Here is a 12803-nt window from a genome sequence, read left to right as displayed (position 1 = left end):
TTTTTTTTTCTACTTTCCTTCCAATAGTCTAATGTAAGGTTTTTGTGTTTCGGTTTTAGTTTTTGTTCTTTTTTTTCTGTGACAAAAGAAACCAAACTCTGCCTGTTAATGAGTGAGCAGCACTCATTCAAATAGCTGTTGCAGACAGTTGGAGTTCTTTTTAAAAGGCAGAAGACTGCCATCTGTTGTTCACTGAAATTGTTTTTAGGCTAAGCAAACAGAAAACTCAAGATCAAATTTAATAGCAGTCCTTAAAACTCAGCAAACAAAAGACCATCGAAATTCATCACCTTTGTGAGTTCATACTTATTTCAGAGACTCTGATTTTTTTTCTATAATATTTAGAAGCTCACGCTCAGAGAATCCAGTTTCTTCCACTAACAGAAACAATCATGCTTTTTATTTACATAGCAACCTATACTTAACCAAGCCTTGCCAGCTTCATCTGCCTCAACAGTCACGAGAATAGTCCATTACCTGAATTCCTCCTAGCTTTGCCAGCCACTTCATCTTTTATAATTAGGGAGTACCAGCCTGGAAGTCAAAGACAGCTAAGGTTATCTTTTTAGAGATAGGAGTGCTTACTTGAGTAAGCAATTTCTTAAGTATGTCTTCTTTAGTAAATAATAAAACAAGATTCTCTGACAGTTGTTTTTTTGAGGATATTGAGTGACTTTGCTAGTGTCTCAAAGATCTTAGAAAACATAAACAGAAGAACTTTTCTTTTTTTTTTTTAACAGTTTTGGGCTTGGGCTTATTTGCAGACAGATTGTAAGGAAATATAGGAGGACACAAGGCCATGTACTACATCCTATATGGTGACATGGAATGTTCTTTGAACATCAAAAGAGAAGGAAGTTAAGAATTCTGGTAGCTGCTGGAGTTTGCTGTGTCTCACATCGGGTCAGCCCGCCGAGGTGTTTTTAGAAAGAAAGCAGTTTGATGAAGGGCCCTATATATTTTCCTCCTACTGTACATATGTATTATCCTAAGGAGCAAATCCAAATGTCAACTCATATTCTCTGCCAGAAAATTAAAATAAGCAAACATCTGCTTCCTTAGGATGACATTTAGCCAAGGTTCAGCCTACAATGAGTTACTGCAAAATTTTCACATGATTTCATTTTTAAAAAATTTCCCAACCAACTTCAAGTCTAAAATTATAAATGGGTCCTATGAAATTATAAACACATATGCAGTTTTGCTGGCTCTGAGGTCAGAACCAGTAATACACCAAAGATCATTTACGGAATCCAGCTCATCTTCTACATGAATTTAGTCCATTAAAGACTAAGACACTGCTCCCTGGTATCGAAAAGAAAGATTTGGAGGGTGAGGGGTGGCAGCTCCCCAAAACCCAGCAGTCATCTTTTCCCAGCATTAGGACCAGAGCTGGGTAAAAAAAAGTCCCCATGACTTCTTTTGTGTGTCATCCCTTACACTGTTTATCCCTGCCTTATCCCAACTCCCTTTTCACCCTGAGAATGTTCTTCCCATGCTGTGTTTGCCTCCCAGGATGACTACATAGAAAGAAAGAAAGAAAGGAAAAAAAAAAAAAAAAAAAACCTTCCAACAATGGAGCTAAGATGCCTGCTTTGAGAATTCTTTTCACATGGTGTATTATAAATCATACCAGTGCAATCACCCATATTAACTGAAACCAGGGCCTCTGTACAAATTACTTTCTAAGACCCTAAAATTCATCTCAGAACTATTATGAGTATAAGGGAGTGGGGAACACAGTCCATTTTATGACTGTCTTTACCTGGAAGAAAAAAGTGAAACTATTCAAGGTTTTTTAATGTTTTGTTTTGTTTTTATTGGTAGAGAAATTATTTCTCTAGCATAATTCTGCCTTCATTTATAAAGAAACTGCTGATCCAGTGTGTGTAGTATATACATGTATGATATGGATCCCTTTGTGCACATAACCTTTTTCAATGTAAAAACAGTAATTATGGCGGTACTACATAGTATTTTTCCAACTTGTACTGTGGGCTAAGCACTCAGCTGGACGTCTTTATGTGCATGATTTCATTGAATCATCAACAATACTATATAGCAGGCATGATTATTACCTCATTTTAGAGATGAGAAAACAAGACCTAAAGAGATGAGTGAATTTCCCCAAATCTCAGCAGATCTGAAATTTGAACACAGAGTCAGACTCTAGATCCTATGTTCTTAAAGGCCCCATGTACTACCTCATAAAATAAAAAATTTGATATTGATGAATGAATAAAATGTCCTTTTTTTGGTCTTTATTTTTTTGTTTTGTTTTGTTTTGTTTTTTGCCATTTCTTGGGCCGCTCCCGTGATATATGGAGGTTCCAGGCTAGGGGTGGAATCGGAGCTGTAGCCGCTGGCCTACACCAGAGCCACAGCAACTCGGGATCCCGCATCTGCAATCTACACCACAGCCCACAGCAACACTGGATCCTTAACCCACTGAGCAAGGCCAGGGATCAAACCCTAGTCGGATTCGTTAACCACTGTGCCACGACGGGAACTCCTAAAATGTCCTCTTTTATATCCTGATTTTTTTTTTGTACCCTGCTTCCAACTTCTCATACATACAGCCTTCCCAATTGCATACTTGATAAAAACATACACTTGTACCTTTTTGTATCATGCAATAATTCTTGAACCAAACTTCACTCTCTGTCCCTTATTAGAGGAATAGTAATGAATAGCTTTGACATAGCTATTATATCTCATTTCAAGTGAAAGCAGGTGTTGGGTTTAAATTAGCATGGAGCCCTCTTAATCAGTAGTTGGTCTGTTAATTTAAAAAGTTATTATTAAAGCAGAGAATCATAAAAAATAACATTTTCTATACTCCTAGTAATATATTTTAACTTAATTCAAAATGAACATGCATGCTTTCACACATCTTTTGATAAAAAACTAAGAATGTTTCTCTTTGGGTATATTTTTACCATATTGATTAGAGTTCTGGGTTATCTGTCTTACATGCAGTACACCTGTACCTCATTGTATATGACTACCCATCTGGAGATTTTTATTTTTTTTAATTAAAAAAAATTTTTTTTGCCATTTCTTGGGCTACTCCTGCGGCATTTGGAGGTTCCCAGGCTAGGGGTCCAATCGGAGCTGTAGCCACCAGCCTACACCACAGCCACAGCAACTCAGGATCTGAGCTGCGTCTGCGACCTACACCACAGTTCACAGCAATGCTGGATCGTTAACCCACTGAGCAAGGGCAGGGATCGAACCTGCAACCTCATGGTTCCTAGTCGGATTCGTTAACCACTGCGCCATGACGGGAACTCCTTGGGGGTTTTTAAAACAGTAGAAATGACTTAGGCACTTGGAAACTTTCTGAGTTGAAAATATTTCAGGCACATTATTGTTTTCTTCTTGAATCTTTGCAATTGTATCTCCCCTATTTAATTTAACATAAATCAGATGCTAGGGCCTCATCTTTATGAATCTATTTATGAAGTCTTTAAAATTATTCAACTTATTTTTTATTTTATTTTTTGGCCGCGCCCTAGGCATGCAGAAATTCCCAGACAAGGATTGAACCTGCGCCAATGCAGTGACAACACTGAATCCCTGACCTGCTAGGCTACCAAGGAACTCCCTGAAATTACCCCGTTGTTTACTCACATATCACTGGTTGATATTTTATTAGCATATATAAGTTACGATGACAGTTTCAGCTGGCCTAAACAGATTTGGGACCAGACAAATCTGACCCTTGGCAAATGTGTAACTGATTATTGAGTGTGGAAGGTCCAGAGAATAATCTCTTCTCCATAAGCACTTGATGTACATTAGACATTTTACCAAAGGAAGGAAACAGCATTGGTGACTCAATGGTAAGTTAGAAGGTAGAGTTTGAATAAGATTAGCAAGCAGTGAAACAAGGACTTTTCTAAGTCTGAGTAGTAATCTAAAAGTCCTTTTTAAAATGTAAAATGCTTAATGAGCCAAGAATTTTTTTTTTTTTTTTATAGCACTATACCCGCGGCATCTAGAGGTTCCCAGGCTAGGGGTTGAATCATCAGAGCTGTAGCTGCTGGCGTACGCCACAGCCACAGCAGTGCTGGATCCGAGGCACATTTATGACCTACACCACAGCTCATGGCAAAGCCGGATCCTTAACCCACTGAGCGAGGCCAGGGATCAAACCTACATCCTCATGGATGCTAGTCAGATTCGTTTCCACTGAGCCACAAGGGGAACTCCAAGAAATAAGTTTTCAAAGTATTTCCTCTTTCTTCTTTGGTGTATATATGTTATGTAAAGAAATGCTTTAGATTTACAGAATTGGAGGGCACCTGAGAAATATCCAGGCTAGTTCTCTGATTTTACAGGGAAGCCTGAGTGCTCCAATGGATATAGTATTGCCTAGAGAAAGCCCATGATTTATTTTGGAAACCATTATCAAACAAAATATTGAACAACAACAATAAAAAAACAGTGGCCTGATTTGAGGAATAAAGCATTTCGACTAGATTATCTAGGTAATTTATTTTCTCAATTCTAGTGCTTTTGCATTTGTAACCTATCTTTGAGTTTCAAGTAGAATTGTGAAGAGATGCTTTTATGCTGTGTCCAGTTTTTTTCCTCCAGTTAGAATAAATTAACCTCCAAAGCAAATGACACATCAAATGATTCACTGAGTCAGAAGACTTGAGACGTATTCTATCTTCTGCCTCTGGGCAGGAATGTATTTAACCTATTTCATTAAGTTATCAATTTGATCTTTGCTTCAAAATGTGTAGGGAAAAGTCCTTTAACTAGATTATACTTGTGCTGCCCCCCAACAAAATTTGTGAAGAATTGGATGCATTGTCATCACCTTTGCCCCTATACTGGATAATCTCCCTAATCATTTTGAACCGCTAACTGCTGTTGATGTCAACTTTCCCAAGTGCTTTCTGATCCCCCCCCCCCCCCCCCCCCCCCCGGCACCTTCACTTTCTTGAAGTGAAATGATGTTTACTTCTTTGTTTTCATTTACCTTGTTTCTGTAGTTACTTCCTAAGACTTCTTAATGATTTTTCTTTTCTTTATTTATTTTTTGTCTTTTTCAGGCCACACCCACAGTACATGGAGGTTCCCAGGCTAGGGGTCGAATCGGAGCTACAGCCACCAGCCTCCACAAAGCGGGATCTGAGCCGAATTTGCGAACTACACCACAGCTCACGGAAATGCTGGATCCTTAACCCACTGAGTGAGGCCAGGAATCGAACCCACAACCTCATGGTTCCTAGTCGGATTTGTTTCCCCTACATCACGATGGGAACTCCTGATTTTTTTTTTCTTTTAAAAATTAACCATTTCTGAATATACTGATAGAAACCCAAACACAGTGGGCAGTAAATAATCTGTTAATAATTTTGTTTTACAAACTGTTAGTCATTTGATCACATAGGTTTATTAGAATTTTTTGTAATTTGCAACATATGATAGTTTAGAAACTTAGATCCCTTCATAGAGTACAGATTTTTTCTGATTCCTACGCATATTCAAAGCTTTCCCCTTTTTTATACCAGTAGTGTAATTTCAAAGTTTTAGCCAAGAAGAGGTGACAGTATAAACAAAATTTCTGTAATTGAATTGATTGATACATGTCTAGTTCAGGAGTTACATTTAGTAGTGATTATGTGTATTTGTCATTGTTTCTTTAACTTCTTATCTATAACTTCAGATTTTATAAGCCTTTGATTTACAAGTAGATCAACTTGGAAGCGATCTAGATTGTTACCATAGCAACCAGTATTGAGTAGGACATCCTGGAGATGATGAAGTAAACTGGAAGGGGATAAGGTGGCAGGGGTGGGGGGGATACTGAAAGAACAAGGTACTTTGGAAAGTAGTGGATCTACCAAAAGAATCAGTTATTTTTGGTTTGATATATAAAACTGCACTTTACTCCACTGTTTATCAGACTGAAATTCCAGATTTTCTATTTAAAGGTGGCATTCCAAATTTGGTTGTCATTTAAATAGTGCCCAGGGAATTATACTTGCATTTTCTTAAAGGTTAAATATAAATATTTCCATTATAAGGCGAGCCTGCAAAGTAAAATCTTTTTTATTGCTTGGTCACTCTTTTTAAGGAAAAGATTCGTTTGATCATATGCACTGTAAAAAGACTCAACTGGAGTTTTATGCTTAATATAGTTCATTATCGCACTCAACGATGATTTCAGCCTGTTAGCTTAAACCTTTCCTTTACAGTATCTTTAGTATAAACTTAACCTTTAGTAGTTATTATCACTAGCTAAGATTTCACCACTTAAATGATTTTTTTCCTGAGCATTATCCGGTATACCTAGAAATTGAAGTATATTAGTTAAGTTGAATAAGTGTGGAAATACCCTCTTTGTGAGTCACTCCATTGTTTTGTATTTTGAATCATATGGTGAAAAAAACACTACCAAGCAGCCAAAGCCCCTGTGCCCTTAAATTCCTTGATAGTGACTCCCTGGACATGCCGAAGTCTTTATAACTTTCCTGTTGTTTATTGAAATAGCAGCCTATCTCTCTTTCAGTCTTTCAGCATTTCATGTGTGGTTAATCTTGGCGAGTTTGTGGCAAATGAATCTGATTGTTGGTTTTAGATTTCATGCCTCATTGAAGCCTTTAGTTATTTGAGCCAAAAAGTGAGGATAACAACTTCTGTGATACAAGTTTTAACTGTTATGCAATTTTGTTTTTTTAATTGAAAAACTAATAAAACAAAGATTGACTTCATGACAGTAGGGAGACTTTTGCAATAGTAAAAGTGTTTGGTTTCTTAGCTATTTCCAACATGGATAATTTGCTTTTTATTGGCGTGAATATTGCTTTTGTTTTCACTTGAAGACCTTGGCTTTCACAAAAAAGTAGCATTGAAATACATAATGTGCTTATTTTCTAAACTCTTATGTAACACTAAAACTGACTTATAAGGATTTCATTTCTATTTTAAAGTTACTTTAACATTTTTTAGTTTCTTTTTTTCTGGGTATGTAAGAAATACATCCATTACTTTAAAAAAGAAGATGTATTATAAAAGACATAAAATTAGAGAATTATAAAATAGACTTGTTTTCTCACTAATAATTCACTTAAAATCATAATTATAATTAACAGTGAGCATGTCCTACTTTTTCTTCACATTTGTAAGTTTTATATACTGTGAGAACATGTTGAGAAAATCTCTAATTATTAAACTATTAGTACATAAACTGTTATGTCAAAACATCTTAACATTTTATGTCCTGAATATGAAGTTTGACTTAAAATTTCAATTTTTTTAAGGAAAACAGTAAAGTGACTTACTAGTTTAAGTTTATTAGAACAGCACGGATAAGAATAAATATTATAGTTTTTGATGGTCACACTGGGTGAGTTTTCCAGAAGCAAGATAATCAGAGATACAGTTGAAAATAAACTTCTAAAAGGGAATGTTAAACTAATTCAGTGGCATTTCTCACAATCATTTTTGAAGTTAACAATGTACATACATTTTTTGAAATACACATAATTATATATCCTAAAACTATTAACATTACAGTTAAGTTTTCATGTTGGTTCACAAACGATATTAAACATACAAACAGAAAAACATGGCACAATGATTATATAAAATATTAAATAATTATAGATGTATTTAGTAGCATACAATAAAAACATTCAGTATTTATTTCAACCTGCTAGTTCAACTCCTGGGCTGTGGAAATAGAGTACGTTTTTGTGTTTTCCACCTTACATTTCTATGCTCTAGCTATGTAATTCTGAATTATTTTGATTCAGTTATTTGGCAAATTATTTTTGATAATAAAAGTGAAGATAATAAGAGTACCTACTTTTAGACTTGTGCACAATAAATATCAGCTATCACCATTATTATTCATCACTGTTATTATTGCTAATTTTATTTTTCTAGTACTAAAGACATAACCTCCATCTGATAGCTTTACGGAATAATTTATCCATGGCTTATAGTTATTTTAAGACTAGAGACCTTCATAGATGTTGGGTGTTTTCATAATCATTGTATTTTTCTAATTCCAAAAACATACATATTCACTTCTTCTATAACATACTTTCTTCACCACTGAGCAGTGTTTCCTGAGTACTTTTTCAAATACATATTTATAGAACTACCCAAACCTTTTAAACAAGTACATGATACTTTATAGGATATTTATAGTACAACTTTTTAAAAACAATTTCTCTGTTCCTATGCATTTATGGCCACATTCTTTGATTGTTATCAGAGCACTGCTGTACCCTTGCTTTTATAGCCTTATTTTTATATTTTTATATATGTGTAGTTTTTCTTCAGACTAAATAACTGCATTGTTTTGCTAGACTATAGGATATATACGTTTAAACTATAAATTGATAGACCCAGCAAAAATTGTTTTCCAAAAATATTGGATTTTTTTTACTCATTGCTTATTTTCCCAAATCATTACTAATACTCAGTACTATCAGTCTTTTAGTATTTTACCATTTTGACAATTTAATGTTGTTTTTTTACATTAATTTGTATCTTAAATATCCGGGATGCAATTCGCTTTTTATATATATTTTTTTTTTTTTTAATTTTCAGAAGTTCCCAGGCCAGGGATTGAATCTGAGCCACAGCTGCAACCTACACCACAGCTGTGACAATGCTGGATCCATAACTCACTGTGCCACAGTGGGAACTCCTATATATTTGATTATTAAATTTTGTTTGAATTGTATATTCATTCCTTTTATGTTTTTTTTCTTTTTTTTCTTTTTAGGGTGGCACTTGCAGCACATGGAGATTCCCAGGCTAGGGGTCGAATCGGAGCTACAGCTGCCGGCCTACACCACAGCCACAGTAATGCAGGATCTGAGCCACGTCTGTGACCTACCCAACAGCTCATGGCAACATCGGATCTCTAACCCACTGAGCAAGGCCAGGGATCGAACCTATATCCTCATGGATACTAGTCAGGTTCATTAACCATTGAGCTACAATGGGAATACCTGAATATTCATTCCTTTTATCCAAGTTTATCTTTTATTGATTTTTTTTAAAGCCAAGAGTAAAAACTTGCATATGTTTTGTTTTCTCTATGTGGCAGATGTAGTCTCATGGCTGTTTGCCTTTTACCTTTGTATATGGCATATTTTCTTATGAAGAAGTTTATGTCTTTATTTAGTCAAATCTATTAGATGTTTTACTGACAGTTTATGCCATTCTATTATTCTTTAACAGTCTTCCTAATCCCAGGATTATAAAATAGCCCCATATTTTATTAATAATCTTATAATTTTATACATTTAAACTTTTCATCTCTCTGGAGTTTATTTTTAAATTTCTTGTGAGAGAATGCTTAAACTTTATTTTCTTCCAGAGTTCCTTTTGTGGCTCAGTGGGTTACAAACCCGAGTAGTATCCACGAGGATGTAGGTTCAATCCCTGACCTCGCTCAGTAGGTTAAGGATGTGGCATTGCTATGAGCCATGGTGTAGGTTTCAGATGCAGGTCAGATACTACATTGCTGTGGCTGTGGTGTAGGCCAGCAACTGTAGCTCCTAATCAACCCCTAGCCTGGGAACTTCCATATGCCACAGGTGTGGCCCTAAAAAGCAAACAAACAAACAAAACTACTTTATTTTCTTCCAAGTACATAGCCAGACTTCTAATTATCTCTTATTGAAGAACTAAAGGATTATTATTATATTATTTATACCTTTATCATTATTGAACACTGAGAATTGCTAGCACAATAGTAATGCTTTACATGTAATCTCCCTTTTAATTCTTATCGTCCCTTCCTTAGGTTTGTTCTTTGCATATCCATCTTACAGATGGAGAAATCGCAGTACAGAGAGCTTACTAACTTACCAAAGATTATGCAACTAGAAAGGGGTAGGGTCAGGAATCAGTATTTCGACGCAAGTAGCCTAGTTCCAGAACCTCAAGCCAATCACTGTGTTATGCAATTTAAAGTTATGTAGGTTCCACATGCCTCATACCATGGCAACATTCTAACATTAATAGCTGTTCACATGCCATCTTTAAGCTTTATCTGCTCTTACCCTTGACCCTGCCCCTGCTCTCCCTGGCTCTTCACATCCTCCTGCCTACATTCTTACCTGACCAGCAGAGTAAGGAACACGCCTGTCCTCTGTTTTTGGTGCTTTTCATTTCTTTAGCAAATACAGTGTAATGACTCTGAATCTAATAGACAGTTCTGGCAGAAGTTGACAAGTGGGCCCCAGAAATCCAGAACTGAAACTTCTATTCTTAACAACCACAAGAAAAGGGGCAATTTGTGAATCTGAACACAAGTTGAATTGCTTTTTTGTGCTAATCTCTAATATTAGTTTAAAAATTACCACATGCCAGGTTCAAATATCACATAAGACTATAAAAGTAAGATTTTTACTGTATTAATCTTATTTTTCAGAATGAAATGTCGTTTTTGGCTGAGTAGTGTTCCATTGTGTATATATACATGACATCCTTTTCATTCATTTATTGATAAACACTTTCTAAATAATATGCATTAAAATGTTGAATTTCACTTAAGGAGTGATTGATATGAAGTTTTTGTTTGTTTCCTAGAACGTTTTACCTTTGAAACACTAGTGTTTATTTTTTTATCTTTGCCAATACGTCCTACCCCTGCACAGGTTCTAGCAGTAAAAAATGTGCTATTGAACACAAAAAAATGGCAAAAGTCATGGAAAATATTGGCAAAGTTTGAAACAGAAACGTGATTTAAATGTCACCTTACTGCAACCCGAGTGTCACTTCTGTTCATTTTTCAGTAGAAGCCCAGCTTCCCTCTCTCGTGCCTTCCGTCTCAAGCCTTTCTCATCAACTCTCCCATGTTTGGTATTCCAGTCTTCAGGAACCAGTATCACTGTGGACATTGCCGTGATGGGTGAGGCTCACGGCCTCATCACTGACCTTCTCGCAGACCCTTCTCTGCCTCCCAACGTGTGTACATCCCTGAGGGCAGTGAGCAACCTCCTCAGCACACAGCTCACCTTCCAGGCCATTCACAAGCCCAGAGTGAACCCCGCCGTTTCTTTCAGTGAAAACTATACCTGCTCAGATTCTGAAGAAAGCGCTGAAAAAGACAAGCTGGCTATTCCCAAGGTAAGACTTGATGACATGTTCCTGAACACGTTAAACTTCTTCTTTTCATTATCTCCTAGGCCTCTTTCTTGTCACTCCAAACCCACATGCCCATTCATACCAGTGACTCTGCAAAGATGTGTCAGTCAGGGTGACCAAAGCAATAAAAATTTAAACAGAAAGACTTCCGTCCTTATACGTAAGAGCTTTCTATAAACAAACAAACAAAAATTTTGTTTTTACATTACCTTTTTTTATGCAGACATTCAAGAAGTTTTTTCTTCTCTATACCAGGCCTTTTTTTATGGGCTAAAGATATGGCAGTGAAAGGAAAAACAGAAACAAAACAAAACAGAAAAACAGGCAAAAATCCCTGCTCCCAGTCTTGCAGATTCTGTGTAAAATTCATTGACTTTGGAAATGCAAGATTCCTTTGGTCTTTGATTTCTTAATAGGGTATCCTTCCTAGCACCCTGTGGTCTTTCTGAAACCCAATAAGTTTTGCACTCGGAAAAGTTTTGGTTGGTTCTAGATTATTTAAAGTGAAAGATGGCCTTCGCGATTTGTTTAATTTCTTCTTTTTACATATAAGATATAAGCGTTTTACCAAAGCGAGATGTTGGGGATAGGGTTTTGCACCCCATCTAGACCTCAGTATTAGTTGAAAACAAGTCATGTTAAGTACTAAAAATAACAGAATTTCAGGGGTCTCCGGTATGTCCAACACAGTTATCTATTTAGTAAACAAGCAGCTGTCCTCTGGAGCTAGTGATCAGTCAGTATCATCTGGACACTTGCCATTGTGAGTCTCTTGACCCAGGACTGTGTTCTTCATACAGCTTTGTCAATTAGGTAGTTAAGTTTCCTTGGAACATCTACTGCGACAAAGGTATGGCTAAGTACGATAAGACAGTCAAGGAATGAGAGAGATTAACTGATTCCTTAGGGTCCCAGAATGGACATGCAGTCAGTGACAGGTTTATGGACAACAACCCCAGTATTTCCATTGCTTGATCTTTTCTCTTCCTATTGAATGACCTTCTAAGATACTTGTCCAGATCTTTAAGAGATTTTGAAAACAATTTAGTATCAGAGCTCTTCTTGAATCCCAACATGCCATGTATTCACATCTCAAAGTTTTTACCATCTTCAGAAGAACAGAATGGGTCTTGGTTAAACACTACCTACATGATTGTTCTCCTCAGAGTAACTAGCCACAAATAAAAATGAGTTGAACTGCTTCCTCTTATAGCCATTGCTGTAGTTGTATTAGGTTACCTTCCGTAATTTTGAAGGTTAAGACTCTGTTTAGAGGGCTAGTGCTCATCGTGGTAAGCCTAGAATCTTGCCACACATCTTGCTTAAGATACCGCAGGAGAAGAAACAACAGAAATGGGTCACAGGTCTACCAGCAGAATCTTCTGTGAAGAGCAGTTGGTCCTGATGACACCACCCATATGCTTGTCTAAGGCATGTGAACCATGAGAGAAGTGGCACATCCTGTGACTAACCCTTTGCTCCTGTCATTTCTAAATAAAGAAGCTAAAATGAAATCAGTAGCAACTGTTGTGCAAGATGAGAGAAATTAATCTGCATCCCAAACAAGTGTCTTTTGAGAAAAAAAATGCTGCTCATAATAACTAATCTAATATGTATATAGGTGTGTCAGTCCTACTGAACTAACGTAACTATACAATTTTTCCAAAGGT

General features: G+C 36.3%; 1 protein-coding gene across 1 annotated transcript in view; it reads left to right on the top strand.

Annotated features, from left to right (window-relative positions):
* The window catches only part of PDE3A (phosphodiesterase 3A), a 327252-nt gene that overhangs the window by 253645 nt on the left and 60804 nt on the right, over positions 1-12803 (top strand). Inside the window, exon 3 of the mRNA XM_047787451.1 lies at positions 10858-11115. Coding sequence (XP_047643407.1) covers positions 10858-11115 — 258 coding nt within the window. The remainder of the gene's footprint in view (positions 1-10857; positions 11116-12803) is intronic.

Source organism: Phacochoerus africanus, chromosome 7 (genome assembly GCF_016906955.1).
Source record: "Phacochoerus africanus isolate WHEZ1 chromosome 7, ROS_Pafr_v1, whole genome shotgun sequence".
NCBI classification, from domain to species: domain Eukaryota; kingdom Metazoa; phylum Chordata; class Mammalia; order Artiodactyla; family Suidae; genus Phacochoerus; species Phacochoerus africanus.
The sequence above is the reverse complement of the archived record's forward strand: the minus strand, read 5'-3'. Positions and strand labels throughout refer to the sequence as shown.